This window comes from Euleptes europaea, chromosome 8, assembly GCF_029931775.1.
Source record: "Euleptes europaea isolate rEulEur1 chromosome 8, rEulEur1.hap1, whole genome shotgun sequence".
NCBI classification, from domain to species: Eukaryota; Metazoa; Chordata; class Lepidosauria; order Squamata; family Sphaerodactylidae; genus Euleptes; species Euleptes europaea.
Window position 1 is genome coordinate 95,265,145 of NC_079319.1, and position 21,922 is coordinate 95,287,066.

General features: G+C 45.7%; 1 protein-coding gene across 1 annotated transcript in view; it reads left to right on the plus strand.

Moving 5' to 3' along the window:
* The first annotated feature begins 1,033 nt into the window (after nt 1-1,033).
* Nucleotides 1,034-21,922, plus strand: part of LOC130481511 (cadherin-6) — a 139,733-nt gene continuing 118,844 nt past the window's right edge. Inside the window, exon 1 of the mRNA XM_056854198.1 lies at nt 1,034-1,270. Within this exon, the coding sequence (XP_056710176.1) occupies nt 1,043-1,270 (228 nt within the window). The 5' untranslated portion in view covers nt 1,034-1,042. The remainder of the gene's footprint in view (nt 1,271-21,922) is intronic.

Below are 21,922 nucleotides of genomic sequence, written 5' to 3' on the forward strand. Positions count from 1 at the left end.
CCTGGTCTCCATGGTGGGGGGAGTCTCCATCTGGAGGCCAAGTCTATCCATTGGTTGCAAGCCAATGAGTAGACCTGGCCTCCAGTTTTCTCAGGCTGTGGCTGGAAACCCAGTTTCTCTTGCCCAGTCATCTCCCCCCTCCCCCCCTTTTCAGGCACAGTGAGGCCTCTTGGGACTCGCGCACCCTCCCTGCCATTTCCCCCCCGGTAGCTTCCCAGGCACAGCGAGGGCCCCTTGGGCCTGGCACTCCCAATTTGTATCTGCAGTACCTGGCATTTTATTTTATGTATGTATGTATGTATGTATGTATTTATTTATTTATTTATTTATTACGCATCTTCGGCCTGATCAAGAGACGTTTATATCTGGCCCTCCTCACAAATGAGTTTGACACCCCTGACTTAGAGTCCACCTTCCAAAGTGGCCATTTTCTCCAGGTGAACTGATCTCTATCGCCTGGAGATCACTTGTAATCCCAGGAGATATCCAGCCTGGAGGTTGGCAAACTTAGCCTGTATTTATGGCATGCGGTCTGTAATTACCATGAAAAATGCTTGAGTTAAAAACAACAAATGCTTTCAACATAATAAGCAGAATCACCCACAATACAAATATTGTAAAGTTAAAAAAAAAATCAAGTTGCCCAAACTAGTATTTTAAGTAAGTGGAATAAAGAGTAAAATTAAATAGAAATGCTGTTATTCCTCCCACTCATGATAGATGTTGCATTCACTTTATGTGAAGGGCCACACGCAGCATTCCAGAACGGAGACCCTCGTAGAATTTATTATTATTTTTGGTGGCAATTATGTATACCTTTTTGTCATATTTGCTGCTACAATACATGCTAAGTAGCTCTGTAAACTCTTGATAAATTGTCATTTCTTTCTTTCTTTTTTCATTTCAGAGATCTACAGAGACCTAAGCAAAGAACGTTAAGGAAGGGAATATGGAGAAATGAGATTGGCTTCACTGCAGAAAATTAGTTTGCATTAAGGTGAAGAAAGAAGCCGTCACTTCAGCCTTGCTTTGTACTGCCAGGATGAAAACTTACCATTGCTTCTGGCTCCTCATCTGGATTGGTCACCCCCATCAAAGCTCCTCCACTCCGTTATCCAAAAGGACTAATGGCTTTCCAGAAAATTCAAAGGTGCTGGATCTATCTAGAAACAACGGGAAAGAGCTCAGTCGTTCCAAAAGAAGCTGGATGTGGAATCAATTCTTCCTCTTAGAGGAGTACACAGGGACTGACTATCAGTATGTTGGCAAGGTAAGATTCCCCTCCATCACTTCTTATTCTCAAGTCCCCTGCGATGCACAACTCAAAATGGCATGGCCGTTCCATTACCAAGGCTGTCTCTTATCACGGCGTTCTGACAAATAGCCCCTTCCAGTGCGATAATTATAGACTGCAATTCAGCAGCTTCACTAACAATGAGAGGGAAAGTAATCTGATTTACGTAACAACAATAAAATCTGCAATTAGATTTTTTTTTCTTGGTCTTTAACCAGGTAAAAATCCAGTGGCATTAAGGAATTCTTTGGTGAACCAGCAGCAAAGAAAATTAACATTTATCCCATGATGTCAATAGAGAGACATTAATTTACACCAGTTCAGGATCTGCTTCTGTGAAAATGTTTTACCTAAATATGCTGTTTGGTGCTCTTACGATTTAATAGTGATATATATTTATATTTTTATTTCTTTTGTTTTCTTTTTTTATTGATGCAAAGAGTCAGGAAATATATTTCAAGTTGTAAATGTTAATAGTTAAATTGCAGAATTGCTTGTAAATCTAGAAAAATGCTGGCGTACACTTAGTCACGTTATGCCGTCACTTACTGCATACCTTGATGTGATCTGACTCTTGGTCTTTATGTCCTCTAAGAGCAATTCATGTTGCAGGCCCCTTCTTGTTAAGATGTTCTCTACAGCATGTTCCTATAATTCCCTGATCAAAGTAGAGCTAAGGCTGGAAATGAACTTTAAAACCGGTACCTCTAGAGTGGCTTCCATTTATATCAGAATCTCCTAGAGAAAGAATTGCCTCCAGACCTTTAGAAAGTCTGGTGCTGGTTCTATGGTTTTGGTGCCAAAAATAACTAATATAAGCTTGCGGTAGCAGGCAGGGTGTGCACCTTGTATAGGCTAATAGAGACAAGGTGAGAGCTGGTCTTTGGGCTTGTTTGTCCTGTCCTGATCCAGGTGAGTGCTGGTATATGGCCTGTTGTCTTTGACTTTCGTTGCCTGTCTATGCCTTGCCTGCTGGCTGGGGATGTGTCCCGGACAGCAGAATGGGGAGGGGCGTGGTGCCAGCATGGTATAGTGGTTAAGGTGTCAGACCCAGGTACAAATCCCCACTCAGGCCATGGAAGCTTGCTGGGTGACCTTGGGACAGTCGCACATTCTTAGCCCCGACACTGGCTAGTATTTGGATGGGAGACCTCCAAGGAATATCATCCTTTAATGGGGTCTGCTGGTGGCTGCCAATTCCTATTGGTTTCAATGATGTCAGTTTTGCCAAGGGCAGATTTGGCAGGGAACCGCCTCAGGCTCAACCTGAGGAAGCTCCTTCCAACAGTTGTTCTTCAGCGTCATTCCCCGCACACACACGGCACCTCACTGGAAGCTCGCAGAGTAACCTTGGACCCATTGCAAAGGCTCAGCCTGGCCTATGTCACAGGGTTTTTGTTATGAGAGAATGGTGGAGGGGAGAAGGATGTTCTAAGCGGCTTTGAGTCCCAACAAGGGAGAAAAGCAGATGACAAATAAATAAGTGCAATGCTAATGCACCACCATCAGCCTGGCCCTATTTGTTGAGCCCTCTGCAGGCAGCTGAGCAGCTCATCCAGAGGTTGGCTCTGTACTAACATCTTGTCAGGCCTAGCCTGTGCAGGAAATGCCAGGCATGGGCTGACAGAGGATGTTGTGCTTACTCCAGGTGCTGGCCAAGGTCGGCTGGAACAACTGCCAACTATGTGTTTTGACTCTGGACTCTGGGAAAACCTTGCCTCAAGGGGAGGGGGGTTATCATAGCATCCAATGCTTTTGATTTGTTCTATGACCTTTCATATATGCCCTGCACCAGGCTTTTAGTTCCCATTAGTGCCATCTTGACTCTTAGCTGCTGTAAACCTGTGGATCTTCCAATAAATCAACTCTCTTTTGGACTACTTGTCTGTGGATGTTGCTTATGGGATTGTCATAGGACAAGTGCTGACACATCTGGCTCTTGAGCACCCTAGTCTCCGCACCAGAGTTCCACCAGTGCTTCAAGGCTGCTGCCCCTTCCTATATCACTGCAAAAGGAAGATTTCTGAGTGGAGCAGGCTCCTCTCGTAGCAGCAGTGTTAGGGTATGGCCAAGGTCTAAATAGGGGTGGTAAATCAGTGCTAGAGGAGGGGCTGTGGCTAAGTGGCTTAGCGGTTGCTTGGCATGCAGGAAGTCCCAGGTTCAATCCCTGACATCTTCAATTAAAGGATCAGGTAAAGACCTCTGCCTGAGATCCGCAGAGCTGCTGCCAGTCTGAATAGACAGTATGTAAGCTCTAGTCCTGCAGCCCCCTTAAACAGACTTCAGCAGACAACCAATCCACAAAAGCAGTTTTATTGGGTAGAATCGACAGGTTTCAGAAGCCATATTCAAAAGGACACTAGTAAGGGTCAAAGGCAAAAAACACAGCATATATGGAAGAGCAAAAGGAGATAACCGGTTACCCAGGCCACACACCCCCTCCAAGAGGCAGGAAGGAGTACTTGGCGATTCCCACAGTATGGGAATCTATGAAGACTAAACACGGGGCATAGACTGGCCTTGGACAGAATACCACAACAGCACCTGGAAGCAGCACAATCGCACTACCGCATACCATCCTCATGGCCTGCTCCTGACATTCTGCCCCCCTAAAGACCCCCCTTCACCCTCCCACTGTGGGTTTGTGAGGGTAGGTGGCATGGAATTCTTGTACTAAGCGGGGGGGGGGGCAGAGACATCACAGCCATGCACCCATTCATCCTGGGCAGGACTAAAATGTTTCCAGCGGACCAGGTACTGAAGGGAACCATAGCGAATGCGAGAATCCAGTATTTTAGCTACTTCACAATGCTCCTCCCCCCCCCCCCACCATTTCCGGCACTTCGGGTTGTGGCTCAGGATGCCATTTTTGGGAAGGAACATACGGTTTTAAAAGACTGACATGGAACACAGGATGAATTCTTCGTAGAGACTTGGGCAAGGAGAGTTCCACAGCCACTGGATTAATAATCCGGGAAATGGGGAACGGACCCACATACTTGGCACTGAGTTTATCGCACGGGCGGGTGGATCGTAGGTTCTTGGTGGACAGGTAGATGAGATCCCCCACTTTGCATTCCTTACCGGGGGAGCGATGTTTGTCAGCCTGAGCCTTGTAACACCGTTTGGCTCGCTCCAAATTTTTAACTAGCCATGGCCAGGTTGTTTGAATTGAATGTACCCATCCGGCCATGTCAGCTCCCCCCTCCTCCTCAGAATCATCAACATGACCAGCGGGGCCAAACTCTTTACCACGGACAACCTGGAAAGGGCTGAACCCTGTGGATTGGTGAACCGCATTATTATAAGCATATTCAGCAAAAGGCAACAGGTCTACCCAATCATCTTGATGGTAATTAACATAACAGTGTAAATAGCATTCCGACACCCATTCAGTTTGACCATCCGTTTGGCGATGGAAGGCACTAGACAGTCCTTGTTCCACTCCGATGAATTTGAGAAGAGCCTTCCAAAATTTGGCCACGAAATTTGAACCCCTGTCCGTCACTATTTTGCGTGGAAAGGAATGGAGACGGAAGACATGTGACACAAAAAGGTGGGCCAATTTCAGGGCGGAAGGGATACCTACTCGGGACAAGATGCACCTGTTTCAAAAATAGATCAGTAATCACCCAAAGAACTGTCTTTCCCCCACTAGGGGGTAGGTCCGTCATGATGTCCATTGCAATTACTTCCCACGGTTTTGAGGGAGTCTCTAATGGTTGCAAAAGTCAGGGCGGCTAGCCCTGAGATCGTTTGGCTGCTGCACATAAGGGTCAGCTGCGGATGAAGGAGTCCACATCTGACCACATGCCCGCCCACCAAAACTGTCTCCATAGCAAATGCAATGTCTTGAGAAATCCAAAATGTCCGGCAATCTTGGCGCCATGAACCAAACCCAAAACCTCCCCCCACAACACTTCCGGAACATACAATTTAGAATCTCTGTACCAAAACTCCCCATGATTAATTAGAGTAGCTGGAAGGGTCTGCGAGGAAAGTTCCGCTTGATAACTGCGAAGAAGAGTCTCCTTAAAGGAATCAGTCAGTCCTTCCACCCCCTCCGGAGTTGTGCCGGCGGGCAGCTTGACCAAGGATGGAGCCAACACAGGTTCAGGTAGTGGCTGAACGGGGCGCTTGGATCACCACACCTCGGGAACCGTGGCTGTCAGTTGCTCAGGGGGAGGAGGAAGCGAGACGGGCAGCGCTGCCAACTCAGCCGGGCGTGGTGCTTCCCCTCCCATCGAAAGCGACGGCGGTGGGGATCAGGTCTGAGAACGGGTTTGTACGGCCAAAATGGGCAATAGACCTCATTGGGCAGGGGTGAAGAGCGACTCCGTGGGCCGATCAACCTTGGTGGGATATTGGGGAAGTCTGGATAAAGCGTCAGCCAGAAGGTTTTGCTTCCCTGGTACATATTTCAGGACAAATCAAAACTGGGCAAAGAAGTCCGCCCAGCGCACGTGCTTCGCGGAGAGCTTGTGAGCCCCCGTTAGGGCCTCTAGGTTTTTGTGATCGGACCACACTTCAAAAGGCACCTTGGAACCTTCTAAAAACTGCCTCCACACTGTCAGGGCATGATTTACCGCAACGGCTTCCTTTTCCCAAATGGACCAATTGAGTTTGGATTGAGTGAACTTTTTAGAAAAATAAGTGCATGGATGCAGGTGCCTATCCTCCCCCCGCTGCAGGAGTGCACCCCCCGTCGCTACGTCGGAAGCGTCTACATGCTTGATTGCAGTCTGGGTGCTGCAAAACAGGCTCGGAGGTAAAAAGCTGCTTAAGACTATCGAAGGCGGCTTGACACTGGGGGGTCCACTCCACCCAGGCGTTGGGTAAGGTGGCTGTATTCCCCTTTCCCGTAGTTTTAAGGAGGTTCGTGATGGGTAGCGCAATCTGAGTGAAATGTGGAACGCCCTGTAAAAATTTGCGAACCCGAGAAATCTTTGGACCTATTTACGTGTAGAGGGTGGTTCCCAATCGAGCACCGCTTGCACCTTTTCAGGATCCATAGTCAGTCCCTGGTGTGAGATAATATATCCTAGGAAAGTCAATTGCTTCCTATGGAACTCGAACTTAGACACTTTAGCATAGAGCTGATTGTCTCTGAGACATTGCAGCACCTCTCGAACCAAGGCAACATGCTCATCCATGGTTTTAGAGTAAATGAGAATGTCATCTAAATAAACCACCACTCCTTTGAACAGTAGATCATGGAGGATCTCATTAATGAGTTGCATGAAGACCCCCGGGGTACCTTTTAATCCAAAAGGCATCACCATAAATTCGAACATCCCAAAGGAACTGGAAAAGGCTGTCAGAGATTCATCTCCCTCCTGGATTCTGACTCTGTAATAAGCCTCGACTAAGTCCAATTTGGTGAAAATGTGTCCCTCCTTCAATTGTCCCAAGAGATCAGAAATGAGGGGGATGGGATAAGCATTTGTTTGAGTAACAGCATTGAGTTTTCGAAAGTCAATACACAAACGCAAATCTCCTGTTTTCTTACGCACGAAGAAAGCCGGTGCCGAATAGGGCGCGGTGGAGGGTTGGATGAAACCGCGAGCCAAGTTCTTGTCTAAGAATTTGCGGAGCACCGTCCTTTCCATACGATTCATTGGGTAGATCTTACTCTTTGGCAGTTTTCCATCCCCCACCACTTCAATAGCACAGTCCATCCGGCGGTGGGGGGGTAACACATCATACTCCTGCACATTAAATACGTCTGCAAATTCCTGATAGTCGGGTGGCAATTGGGTCAGACTGGAGGTGACCGAGGCCAGGGCAGGAGTTGGTTTGATTACGGTTTTAACGGCCACTTCATATCAGTGTAACTCACATAGCGGACTATTGAACGTTAAAGTCTCAGCTTCCCAATCTATGGTGGGACTGTGTCCTTTGAGCCAATTTGCTCCTAACACCACAGCATATCGAACATTGGGCACAATAGTAAAGTTGATTTGTTCCCAATGGTGGCCAATTCCCATTGCTACTCCGTCAGTGTGACGGTCGACTGCCCCCCCTGAAATCACTGCCATCCATTTGGGCAAATTGAACAGGTGCTGGCAAAGGGACTGAGTTCACTTGGAGCCCTTAAAGGTGGTTTCGTTAATTAACGAGCGGGCACATCCGGAGTCTATTAAGGCTTTAACTTGTTATTGAGGACCTTTTCTATAATGTTGTAATATCACATCTACATACACAGTCTCTTCTACTTCACTCACCATGAAAGGAGCCTTGGGTTTCGCAGGAACACCTGCGGAGGTCTGTGGTATCGCTCCCTCTACCGCAGACCCAGTCCGTTTTCTGGCTGTTCGAGGGGAGATTCCAAGTTAAGGGCTGGGGAGTTCCAGTGGTCACCCTCCTCTGAAGCAGCGGAGCTATTCTCCCCAGGAGTAGTAACTGTAATCCTGGACCCCGATGGGTCCGCTGGCGAAAGCTCCGGCATGTAGAGCTGGGGGCGCTTTTCGTCTCAGAGCGATGCTCTGCTCGGCTGCGGTGCCTCTCCCCCGAGTGCGTCCTCTCCTGCGAGGAGTCCCCTCTGGCTGGGGAGTGGGACTCGGCAGTCCCGGACGTGACAGACAAGTGGCAGCAAAATGACCCATGGCACCGCAAATGAGGCAGGCTCCCCTTTGAAACCGCAACGCTTGGTCTTGCAGAGGTAGAGCCGGCCTCCGCGGGGCCTGAGGAGCGGCAGGTTTGGGAGGGTTTTTCTGGCTTCCCTTCTCCCTGGCCTGTCGTTGGGCAAGGGAAATAAAGTGGCGGCGGTTTTCCACTTCCTCCGACAGTAAAATCAACTCTTCCAAGGTGGCTGGGTCCCGCTGCATGTATGCCCAGTTTAGAATCTCAGGGTGCAACGCTGCTCTGAAGTAATGCACCCGGGTAGCTTCAGTCTAATCCACTATTTTATTAGTCTTTGGAACTCATCCGCAAACTCTCGGACTGATTAGGATCCTTGACGGAGTTGTAGGAGGACCGCTTTGGCCTTCTCCCCTTGAAACGGATCCTCGAAACGTCTCCTTAATGCTCACATGAATATAATCACTAGGTATATAATATATGGGGGCATCCTTTTGTACTTTTGCCCCCTTAAAAAAATATAGATCCGGCCCTGCTGCCAGCTATTTCCCCGGCTACTCCGTGATGCATCAGCCTAGGCTTGGCAGGTGGGGAAGGGGGTTGCTGCCATCTATTGGGGCTCTGTCCCCCTGGCTCATTGCCCTGTCTGGGACTCTGCTGCGTTAGAAGTGCATACAGTGTACTGCCCACCCTGCTGCCCACCTGTCATCTTCAGTTGACATACAGGTGGCAACCTGAGAAAGGGCCTTTTTGATCTTGGCATTAAAATGTTGGAATTCCATCCACAATCTCTTCTGCCAGTTTTGGTGTTGTTTATTTGTGTGTTTTTATTGAATTATTTTATAATTTTAAATGTTGTTTTAATCGATCAAATGTTTTAATGTTTTTTATGTGTGCAGACTTGGGGACAATGATCAAGTAGAAAGGCAGCATAACAATGTTTTAAATAAATAAATAAATAAATAACTTATTGGGAAAGTTGATTTGTGCTACTATGAAATCACATCTCTGATACTTGCTCGCTGATCTTCATCACACATGAACTCATGAAGCTGCCTTATACTGAATCAGGCCATTGATCCATCAGAATCAGTATTGTCTATTCTGACTGGCAGTGGCTCTTCAGGATTTCAGGAAGAGATCTTTCATGTCCCCTACTGTCTGGTCCTTTTTTAAAACTGGGCATGCTGGGGATTAAACATGGGACCTTCTACATGCAAAGATGTTCTACCGTTGAGCCATGGCCCATCTCCAATCATATTATATGAAAGTACCTTCCATTGAAATTGATTTGACTTACTGCGTTTTAAAATTCAGAGCTAGTGTTATGTAGTGGTTAAGGTGTTGAACTAGGACCTGGAAGACCCAGATTCGAATCCCCCCTTGGAAACTTGCTTGGTGACCTTGGGGCAGTCACACACTCTCAGCCTGAACCCTGGCATGGATTTGGATGGGAGACCTCCAAGGAATACCTGCAGAGGCAGGTAATGGCAAACCACCTCTGAACGCCTCTTGCTTTGAAAACCCTTCAGGGTCATCATAAATCAGCTGTGACTTGACAGCACACATGCACACAGAGGATTCAGAATGGAACTATGTGTACATGAATTTTTTCTTGGGAGACAGAAATACATACCTAGTATTCTAGTGCGAAAGGGACCATTTGCCCACCATCGTTTGATTCATCTGTTGATATACGTTATCAGTTGAGATACATTATACATCTCCATGAGCCTCGAGTCTTGCACAGAAATGTGTGCACATACTCTTGGTTGCAGCTAATAATCATAACCCACTATTAATGCTTCCTCCATTTAAGCAAAAGGTGGAGCAGTTGTGCATAGCATGCAGATTTCAACAGAAGTTGGGTTTTAGGTTGGAATAACAATGCTTAGGGTGAGGTGGTCACAAAGCCGACAACACCAACAAAGACAATGCCAAATCTACTGAGACAACAGGGAAGTGCTTTTTTTAAAGACCAGTCCAGGGTATATCAGAATTTTCATAGTTTTATCTTAATGTGAATTTCCTTGTCTCTTGACCCTGTTGTTTGTTTTCCCCAAACTTCCTACATAAGCATAGTAAATATCTCATAGGCATTTTATGCACAGGTTTTTCCCATTACAGTCACCCCCTTCAACTATTTCAGGGCTTTGTTTTAATTATGCATGTATTTTACAACGTTCAGGAGTTGTCTCTCTCCTCGCGTTTCCCCTACATTTTCAGGATGCTGTTAGAATCATAGAATCATAGAGTTGGAAGGGACCACCAAGGCCATCAAGTCCAACCCCCTGCACAATGCAGGAAATTCACAACTACCTCCTCCCTCCACACCCCTAGTGACCAGAAGATGGCCAAGATGCCCTCCCTCTCATCATCTGCCTAAGGCAGATTTTACCCTGAGTTTAAAGTCTGCCCTGGTCCAAAATCGAAAGCCGGTCCTGTGCATACTTGTCACTTTGGGTTTTTCTCCCCACGCCCATTCTCGCTTCTCCCTCCCACATGTGTGTCTCCCTCATCCAACTGCTTCTCTCAAAGCCATTTTTGAATGTACTAGCAAGCGAATAATGCTGGAATACCAAGAGGCTGCTTATTTAGTCAGTTTCACAGCAAGTGTGGTCAGTTTCAGATCAAACAGCTGAGAGAATGCTGAAATAATCAAATGACCTATGCAGCTGCTTATTTGGTAAGCTTCACAGTGAGCATGGGTCAGTTTCAGTTCTTGGCAGAATGGAATGGAGCCTGGCTGATTTGCCACCCTTTCCTAATACGTGTCCTCTTATACGCATGACAGACCTTTTTTTTTGTGAGTGCTAGACTACTGATGGATCAATGAAATTGTCACAAATGACTGTGAGAGTGTTTTTTATGTTCTTATGACCCCTGCATTGAGATAGCCAGAAACAAATTAGTTGGGGAGGGGGGTTGTCCAGACCCTTCTCCCCTTTGGATGTAAAATGGTCTTTCGGTTCAGATCAAATGAAAGGGCTTGCAGGGGCTGGTGACGTATTTCAAAAAATACACTACAGCCAATTACAAAGCAGTGTTTTCAGCGGGAGGGACTCATATGTAGTTCAGAAACTCCGCGTTTTCTCTGGGGATGCATAATTGATCACAAAGTACTCCTGGAATGTCTTGGGGGGGGGGGTAAAGGCCCTGTGCATAGTGTTTTGAGAATTCGACTGCAAATACTGTGCAGTTAGACAGCAGCAGATCCAGCGGAAACAGACCGTGCATAAAAGGCCATCATATTTGAAGAAGTGGCTGTAGTCCAAAAAGCTTGTTATTTAAGGAGCCACAAGACTCCTGTTTGTTATTTATGGAGGGAGTCAGATTGATTTTGTCTCTGCAAGTTGAGTGTATATGTGGTTCTCTGTTTCCGTGTTATATCCTTGCAGTCCAATCCTCTACCCATGTTCACTCAGAAGTAAGTTCCAATAAATTTCTAATATGCCAGTCTTTGTAACAGACACTTCAGGTAATAAATTTAGTAGAAAGTGAGTTGTAATTGTTTTATTTAAATAAGTAGCAGTTCGCCTTCCAAAGCAACCATTTTCTCCAGATGAACTGCTCTTTATCGCCTAGAGATCAACTGTGATCCCAGCAGCTCTCCAGCCACTGCCTGGAGGTTGGCAACCCTAGGCCAAAGATGTTACTTTTGCAATTGGACAAGCATTGGGTGAGACTAACATTCTGTGGTGGTAGGTCTGTGATGGTTCGTTCTCACTTGAGAGTCGTCATTTGATGTCTGTGTGTGTGTGGTTTTTTGCCCTTTGATCCCTCACTTTAGGAACTTATGTTACTGGGGCAGAGCTTATGTTACTGTAACAAGAGCAAGGCAAATGGGGCTCTTGCCTCAGGGGTGCAAGAAAAAATATTATAGATGCATCTGGTATCTCAACTCACCAGGTCATTAGGAAATGGGTGCATTTCTATACATTCAAAGGGAACCAACCAAGCAGGGGTAGCTTGTCCATTAGAGCAAAAGGGGCACTGCCCAACCAATCTCAGATTGAAAATCTTACAAGATGAGGAAAAAAGGGGAGGACTAGCAGTACCAAATATTAAGTTATATAATCAAGCAACTGGACTGGTTTGGATTATGGACTGGATTAAAAATCTGAAGCAAACAGCAATAAAATTAGAAATGGCAGATTTGGGAAAAGGTTTACATAATCACCTATGGATTAAAAAATAAGTTTTAAAAATATAATGCATAATAGAAGCCGCATAATCAGAGATGGACTATTCAGAATTTGGGAATCTACCTGAAGAAGAATTACTGTATATACTCGCGTATAAGCCGAGTTTTTCAGCCCAAAAAAAGTGCTGAAAAAGCCCAACTCGTCTTATATGCAGGTCAATACGGTAGGGAAGGGGAGGGAGGAAACTTACCACCACCGCCGCCAGCCTGCTCGCGCACCTTCTCTGCGGGCCAGGAGCTGCCCGTGCGGCCTCCTGCACGCAGGGAGGGGGCCGCTGCCGCCGCCGCCTGCCAGCGCGCCTTAAGGTAAGCCTGCGGGGGGGGGGAGAGAGGGGCTGCATTTCCCCCTCTGCCTATACGCTGTTGCCTAACTTTTCCCCATTTTGGGGGTGAAGTTAGCACCTCGGCTTATACTCGGGTCGGCTTATACCCGAGTATATGCGGTAGTCCTTCAACATCCCAATTAATGTTGTCTATAGAGGCATATCATGATAAAAATGTGAGAAAAAATGGCTTTATAATATATAAAGATACAATAAACTCTCAAGGAGAAATTAAGTCTTGGCAAAAGATGAAGGATAAAGACAAAAGAGGACAGTAGCTACTATATTTTCAACTAGTTTCAAGATTTAAAAAGGACATTCGTACAGTAAGAGGTGTAATAAGGGAAATGACTGAATTTGAACAAGTGATAACATACACGTCGATAGAAGGCAAAACCAATCCGGTTCACCAGATTAGCATCCACCGCTCATGTGGAGGAATGGGGAATCAAACCCGGTTCACCGGATTAGTGTCCACCACTCCAAACCACTGCTCTTAACCACTGCCCTATGCTGGTTTTCACACCTTGCTGGCTCTCACTGACTGAACTGGGAGGATACAATAAAAAAAAGTGACAGGCCATGAAGTTAATTTTAATGTTATTTTTTTGAGTGTGAATGGCACATTATTTTGCAAAGTATGGAAAGGACACATAGTATATAAATGTCATTGATTCCGCCGCCTTGGGCACCTCACAACTGGCCTTCCATGTATTTGAGGGTGTCAGAGCTCCTCACATCCTTGTAGTTGAGCAATTAGCCATGGGGCATGAAAGACAAATGTGTGTATAACTGGATATGGCTGAAGTGTTAGGAAGACTGTGCAGTATGCGAATGTCTCGTGGATGATAGCTGGGTCAACACAATAAATTCTAAATGAATAACAAGTGGGAGGGAGCCAGCAAGGACAATGCATTTATATATAATTTATATATAATCAGCAATGAATTTATGTGTAATCAGCAACTTGTATCCCTTGGTTTGTTACAAAGTACAATGATGGATATTATGTACACAGGTGACAGCATTTCATTTAATCCAGTTTAGATAATCTGATTATGGACCAAGTAGTAATGTGGATTAGAACCTACTTTTCTTATAAGCAAATACTGAAATGGTAACCTACTAGGGTTCCCAGCTCTGGGTTGGAAAATACCTGAGATTTTGAGGGTGGAGCCAGAGTAGGATGGGGTCTGGGGAGGGACTTCAATGGGATGTAATGCCATAGAGTCCACCTTCCAAAGTGGCCATTTTCTCCAGGTGAACTGATCTCTGTTGCCTGGAGATCAGCCATAATAGAGGGAGATCTCCAACCACCTCCTGGAGACTGGCAAGCCTATAACCTACCCACCATTCATCAAGGTGATTGAAGTGTATTCTTAAAAGCAATGGTGTGCCCATAGTGTAAACATTCAAAAAATCAGTGGGATTTCCTTCATATAACACCAGGAACTCTTTCTCTGTCTTCTGCAAAATAAGCAGAAATGTGTAAAATGAGAGAAGTAAAGCAATACGGAGAACAGGTTTAATTAGGGAAGCCTCACAGCAGCAATCCTGTGAGATAGGTGAGGCTGAGAGAGAGTGACTGGTCCAAGGTCACTCCGGTGAACTTCTTGGTAGGGTAGAATTTGAGCCCAGATCTCATGAATCCTTGTCCAACATTCTAACTACTATACCATCTGTCTTCTAGCTTGGTGCCTCCATGGTTGGAAGTGTGTGGTAAAACATTTGACTCTCCCTACAACCTACACCGGGGCTCAGTGTGGTTGGTTATCTATATATTTATTTCCCAAGTGTGGCCCCATTTGCGGATACCTAAAGCCGCAGATCAGGGCCACACTTACCCAAAACAGATTTTTTTCTGCAAACTTGGTAGACCCCCCCCCCAAATTGCAGAAAAATATATATACTGGGGAGCTAGGGATGCTAACCTCCAGGTGGGACTTGGGGATTCCCCTGGAATTACAGCTCATCTCCAGACTGCAGAGATCAGTTTCCCTGGAGTAAATGGATACTTTGGACCGCAGGCTCTATGGCATTGTACCCCACTAAGGTCCCTATTCTCTGCAGGCACCACTCCCAAATCTGCAAAAGTTTTCCAACCTGGAGCTGACATGCCAATCCCCCATCCCCCGCCAGTGGCCAGGGGGACCTGGCAACCCTAGTGTGAGGTGAGCATTTCTGAGCTCAGAAGAATTTTCCCATTGAAATATATGTATAGAAACTGAGCTATTAGATCAATTTGTTCAGAGATTTTCTGGGCAGCCATTCATCTGTTCAAAGTTATCTCTTCCCCAAGGGTGGGACACAGCCAAGAAAGTAAAGTTTGTACATGTTTTGCAGATTTGATAACTAAAGCAAATTGTCAGGCTTGCTGTTTGTTCAACCAATAGCTCTAACAGATAAGGGTCTGCGATGCTGCCTAGAAGTCAGACTGCCTCATGCAGGCAGGTTAGTATTTGCTTTTCTTCCCTCTTCATGTAGTTTGTAATTAAAATTAAATTTAATTAATTAAAATGTTATTTAGTGGTGAACCCTGAATGAAGTCTAGTAATGTCTGATGCCACTAATGACTCTGATTAGTCGGTCGGTGTGGACTATCAAGTCACCCAGATGGAAAGTTTTAGAAGAAGAAGAAGAAGAAGAAGAGTTGGTTTTTATACCCCGTTTTTCTCTACCTTAAGGAGTCTCAAAGTGGTTTACAATCACAATCCTTTCCTCTCCCCACAACAGACACCTTGTGAGATAGGTGGGACTGAGAGAGTTCTGAGAGAACTGTGACTGGCCCAAGGTCACTCAGCAGGCTTCATGTGGAGGAGTGGGGAATCAAACCCGGTCCGCCTCTCTAAACCACTATATCATGCTGGCTCTCATTCATAGGGTTGCCAAGTCTCTCTTTGCCACTGGTGGGAGGTTTTTGGGGTGGAACCTGAGGAGGGTGGGATTAGGGGAAGGACTTCAATGCCATAGAGTCCAGTTGCCAAAGCAGCCGTTTTCTCCAGGTGAACTGATCTCTATTGCCTGGAGATCACTTGTACTAGCAGGAGATCTCCAGCTAGTATCTGGAGTTTGGCAGCCCTACTCATTTAACATTTATGAAAGTAGACAGGAGTGACGTATAGAAAGATCTGTTGTGTAAGCTTGGCCTGATGAAAGCCTAAAGGCAATGCAGAATGTGGTAGGTGCATGTGGCTGTGCCAGCTAATGGGCAGCTGAGTGACCAAGAGGCTGACACCATCTTAGAGTTTTCAAAATGGCTTGAATAATGGACTGAGCTATGGCATGCTATGAACTTTGACCAGAACACCGTCCCCAAGGAAATTTACCTTGCTTGAGGCCCCTCGATGACAAGTGAAGCAAGTTTCTGATTGAATCACCTCAATGTTCCCTGGCTGAATGTGCCTCGACCATAATACCATGCTAAGCAGCTTTATGCCTGTGCAGAAGCTGCTAGTATGAAAGGGTAAAATTGTTATAGCTTGCATCTGCTTTTGCTGTCCGAGAACCTTGGTAATTGAGATGATATAGAATAGACATATGTCTCCAAAGGTCATGGGATCATTAAATTGATAATCTTGTATTGCAAAGCAGAAGTTCACTTGAACACATCCAGACACCTCACCAAATGATCACGACTATCAGGAAGGATGTGAAATAAACCAGTAGATGACTAAGTATGAGTAACTCAGATAATGTCACTACAGCTTTCCTAAACCCTGCTTCACAAACTCCATCTACACTAAAGATGATCTTTTTATTTTATGACTATGATTCTTCTTTGTCTTTGTACACCAACCAGTCCTGATAACTGTTTATCTGATAACTCAAGTATTTTGTAACACCCATCTTCTTGCAAGCGATTACCTAAATTGTTTGCTCTTTTTTTTTTTAAAGAAACCTGGTCTTTTAAGCCCTGTGCTCTCCAGAACCCATGATGGCCTCAAAAAAAATCTTCTTATGGCTTTTCCTAGACTTTAGCATCAAGGTTTGTCTCCTTGCCTTCCATAATGGTGGCAACTGCTAATAAATAATCCCTGCTCCGAGATGAACACACAGGCTCAGACTGTGTATTTTTTCATAGAAGAATTTCTTGGGAGGTTAAAGTGCAGAAAAACTCCTCAGGAAGTATTTTCCAGAAGAAACTAGCAGAGGGAAAAATCCTCCATACTACTTATTCTCCAATTGTCTTGAATTGCTCAGGATAGTCATAACTATCTGCAGGTAATCCTGGGTTAAATACTATCTGAGTTTAATACGATCATGGGAAAATTCCTTCTGATTCACCTGGCGCTATCAAGTGCAGTATTTTATTTTATTTTATTTTGCCATGAAGTCACAACCGAGTTTTGGCAAGGCAAGAGACTAACAGGTGGTTTGCAATTTCCTACGTCTTTACAGCAACTATAGACTTCCTTGGTGGTCTCCCACTCAAATATTCACCAGGGCCACCCCTGCTTAGTTTACAAGATCTGGCAAGATTGAGCTATCCGGGGCTTTAAAAAAAAAAAAAAATCAATTTTATTACTGCAAAGACAGCCAGTAGAAGGAAGAGAGTAGCCAAACGTTTTAGAACCAGGCATAATTAGAAAAATTAAGAGACAAACAGCAATTAGCGGGGGACAAGACAAAATAATGTCTTATTAATTCTATTTAACAATTAAAATTAGCAAAATGAAAAACACATACAACTGGATGTTATCTCATTTTTAGCCTAGTAATTAATAAATTAAATCCTCAGATTGGCTATATTCTGCATGTATTTATGCATATATTAAGACTTACAAAGAAATATGGAAGGTTTTCAGTTTCTCTAGAACTTTTCATCAGGCTGGTTGTTAAAAAACAAAAACAAAAAATATTGTCGAAGGCTTTCACGGTCAGAGTTCATTGGTTCTTGTAGGTTATCCAGGCTGTGTAACTGTGGTCTTGGTATTTTCTTTCCTGACGTTTCGCCCGCAGCTGTGGCAGGCATCATCAGAGGAGAGAAAATACCAAGACCACTGTTACACAGCCCGGATAACCTACAAGAACCAAAAAACAAAAAATGGTCGGGTATATGTGAAAAAAATAGATGTTTTAAGTAGGGTTGCCAGCTCTGAGTTGGGAAATACCTGGAGGTTTTTGGGATGGAGCCTGAGGAGGGCGGGGTTTGGGAAGGGGAGGGACTTCAATGACATAGATTCCAATTGCCCAAGTGGCCATTTCTCCCCCCCTCCATTTCCCTTCCCCTTCACTTCCAGGGCTGCACCTGCAGCAGTGGCGGGTGCTGAGCTGCCTTGGAAACCCACATGGAGCCTGGAGGTGGCAGCGACGTCCTGCGCAGAGCTGCGAGTCGGGCTTGGCTCACAGCTCTACGCAGGCTGCCACCTTGGAGCCCCACGTGGAGCCCAGAGGCAGCGGTGGCTTGTGCAGAGCCAGGCTGGGTTGGGCTGAGCCCGCTATGCAACTCTGTGCCGCCAGAAGCCCTGAGGCGGCAGCAGGTGAGTTCTGGGCCAGCCTGGCTGGCTAGCAGGAAAGGAAAGAAGAGGAGGAAAGGGAGATGGGAGGGGGCTGAAGTGGCCCGAATTTTTTTTAAAAAAATGGTGATGGGGCTGAAGTGGCCCGAATCATGCTGAAAATATTCGGCATGATTTGGGGATCTGCTTTTCGGCTCTCTCTGAATTGCCACCATTTTTCAGGAGGAAAAAAACTTGAAAAATACCAAGAAGGTATTTTTCGGGGAGGGGGTTCAGATCGGTTGTGCCCAACCCACACCCTTTCTAGAGACCAACTGTAATTCCCGGAGATCTCCAGCAACCACTTGGAGGGTGACAACCTTGATCTACCAGAGAGGACCAAACTTGCTGGATCAAAGTCAGCATTAAGAGCTGTTGTTGAGAAGAGTTGATGCTGGGGTTCAAACCAGGGTTGTCAACTCTGCCTAGGGAAAAAACACCATTTAATTTTGTACACTTCTGGCCTGAATACTGGAGTTAAAGGGTACATAGTGGGATCTGTTCTTTGGTTTGGGTTGCCTCTAAAGCTGTCCTCAAGATGCTGAAGAGCAAAAAAGACAGGTTACAGTAGGGTAGTGTAGAGTTATGGAAAGCCATTTTTGACATTGTAGGTAGATAAGGGATAGTAACAAGGACAAGCGGGGGGGGGATGGCAACTTAAACTTTATAAAAACCAATAGTCTGAAAGCTTCTGTTGTGATTGTGGTAATTTAAAGACATGACCTTGTAGGAACATAGAGGATGGGAGTTTCCAGAGGATCCCTGCTGGCTTGGAGGGAAGAGCTGCAGTGAGTAGGATTTATAGAGCATTCAGGGAAGCTAAGAGAATACTGTGTTTGTTTAGCAATAAATGATTAACATTTACTTTTACCTTAGTGTGTCCCTCATATGATTGAACTCTAATTTATTACAGCCTTTAAGCATGTGCACAGTCTCTAAAATACCAAGTCACTAAAATAAATTTCAGTCAGGAAATAATTCTCTGTACGTACCTTGGTATTTGCTTTAAACTTGGAGTAAGCCAAGTTGGGGGTCAGGAAAACATTTCCATGTTAGAAAGATTTACCTGAGGTCTGTGACTTGGCTCACTGGGTTCAGCCGTCGGTTTTATTTTACAGAATCATTTGATTTACCCAGGAATGACCTGGATAAGGCTACCTGTCTAGATGGTGCCACTTATATGAAGTCCCTTATATTGGATTCCAGCTAAGGGATATAAATTTGTGTGGTTGTGAATGTGCCCTATATTCTAGGGGCAGTGTACTCATCTGGAAGGTCCCATATGTTTGTTCTACTTTCTATGTTGGGGCACACAAGCAGTCCAAAATGCATTTGTTTACCTTGATTTTCTCCCCACTGGTGACCCAAAGCAGCTCACAGCAGGTTTCCCTCCTCCATTTTATCCTTGCATCCACAGCCTGTTGAGATAAGTTAGAGCAACAGTGAGCTAACATCACGCAGGTTATTTATGGACGGGGGTTTTACCTGAGGGTCTTAGCTTGCTGGACCTCCACTTTCCTGTTGGGAATCTCTGCACCAGCAGCCTCCAAGCTCAAATCAAGTCCCAGCCCCCTTTAAATGCTGCTTTGTAATTGGCTTACTTCGTAGTGCTTACTGTGAGAAAAAAGTCCCCCCAACCCAATTGCCTCATAAAAAAGCATTTCAAGAACAAAAAACAGAGTAATCTGAAAGGGGAGGGGGGAGAAATCCAAGCCTCGGTTTTAAAAATCCTTTCTTGTGCTCAGAAAGAGCTCAGAGGAAGCAGGAAGTATTTGAATCTCTGCCTCTGATCATGCTGCTTTGTAATTGGCTGTGAGAAAAACCAAGCTTGCATGTCCCACACTTTGCCTTATGCACGAGGATTTCACCCGGGCTGAGCTCAGGGGAGAGGGAAGACCCAACTGCCTCCCACTTACCCTGGGCAGCCACCGCTGGCTTGGCTAGAATTCCCAGGATGATACCCTGGGTGGCACATTGCCACAGCAACTGAACATAGGCCTTGCCACCTCCCTTCTGGGCCCCAGAGCTTCGGGGGCTGGCTGATGACGTCCTCTCCTGGTGCCAGGACAACAAAGATGATGCCAGGAAAGTGTGAACCTCAGAGGCTAGCCAACAAGCCTGGAGGCAACCAGCAGAAGCCCAACCATGATGGCCTGGGCAGGGCACAGAAGGGGCCCGGCCGTGCAAGAGTGTGGCAGGGCCTGGCCTCCTGGGAACCTGCCAGTAAGAGAAAGGGGGAGGGCCAGCAAGGATGGAGCAGAATACTGGGTGGGGGAGTGGCTCAGGCCACAGGAGCAGGAGCAGGAAGGTGGGGCTGGGGTAGGATTGCCAGGTCCCTCTTTGCCACCGGTAGGAAGTTTTTGGAGCAGAGCCTGAGGAGGGCGGGGTTTGGGGAGGGGAGGGACTTCAATGCCATAGAGTCCAATTGCCAAAGGGGCCATTTTCTCCTGGTGAACTGATCTCCATCAGCTGGAGATCAGTTGTAATAGCCGGTACCAGGTTTTTTTTTAGCAACTGAATATATCACATGGATCATAAATCTCAATAGCTGCGACTGGCTGCATTTAACATTGGACCTTAAGGAGTGTTGTCTCTTTAAATTTTGCAAGCCATGGCAGCGGAGAGAAAAAGTGCATCACATCCCTTCACGGGACTATAGGAAGTAACACCGGCATGTTGTATTGGATTGCATGTTTCAACGCAGTGTTTTTGTAATGTTCCAGTCCTTGTATTTTAAATGTATAATTGTGGGATTGTATAGGCATCATTAAAAGAGCCCCGTGGCGCAGAGTGGTAAGCTGCAGTCCTGCAGTCCAAGCTCTGCTCACGACCTGAATTCGATCCCAACGGAAGTTGGTTTCAGGTAGCCGGCTCAAGGTTGACTCAGCCTTCCATCCTTCCGAGGTCGGTAAAATGAGTACCCAGCTTGCTGGGGGTAAAGGGAAGATGACTGGGGAAGGCACTGGCAAACCACCCCATAAACAAAGTCTGCCTAGAAAACGTCGGGATGTGACGTTGCCCCATGGGTCAGAAATGACCCGGTGCTTGTACAGGGGACCTTTACCTTTTTATAGGCATCATTGGTGGATAGTTAGATAGTTAGATTGTTATATGTATTATTTGTATTGTCTTGTTACAATATACGTTTAGCATTCAGCACCTTTTGTGATTTTTTACACGCTTGTGGCCAAGTGCTGTTGTTGTTTTTTTGCAGTACCTGAAGTTGGCAACTCGGGCTGATTGGTTAACTCTTTGGCTGATCGGCAGGGGCAAGGAGGCAAGGAGGAAGCTTAAATGGTGGCTCCACAACCAGGCTGGGGAAGAATAGAAAGGAGTGTGTTTATACTTTGGAGGAACACTGTTCCAGGACAGAGAGGACTTGGGTGGTGCAACCCTGTGTCGTCCCCCCCCTTCCTATTCTGGAGATGATACCCAAATTTATGTTCAGGTTCATTTGCCTGGTGCTGTTTTGAGACCATTTACAATACACTTAGTGGAAGGAAAATAAAGTTTATTCATGGCCACGAAAAGACGGGCGCAAGGAAGTCATCTCCAAAGCTTGTGTAAGGAGACAATAGATGAGCATCACCTTTTCTACCTTGATCAGTTTGCCATTTCATTGGTTTGACACTACATAACATTGCATCTCATTTCCAACACACCTCTTAATCTGCAGTTGGTCATCAGTTCCACTCATGTACCTGGTCTCCAATACTTGTGTCTTTTCAACTTTGTTATCTGCCTAGCTGACACATTCCCTTTGAAGTACCCATTACACAGTAACTGGTACTCATTTTCCTTGAACAGGGCTCCTCTCTCAGCTACCTCATCCTGCTCCTTCTGTCCTTTCTGTTCACACAAAGATTCCTCTTTCCTAGCCTGAATATAGTTCTTGGCAATCACTAACCAATTCTAACATATATTGATAATAATTCCTACCATTTTACTACATAATATATATTTTCTCATACTATCAGGAAGACCCCAGGGAAGTAAAGTGGGACTACAGCTGAAGACCAGGGTGTGT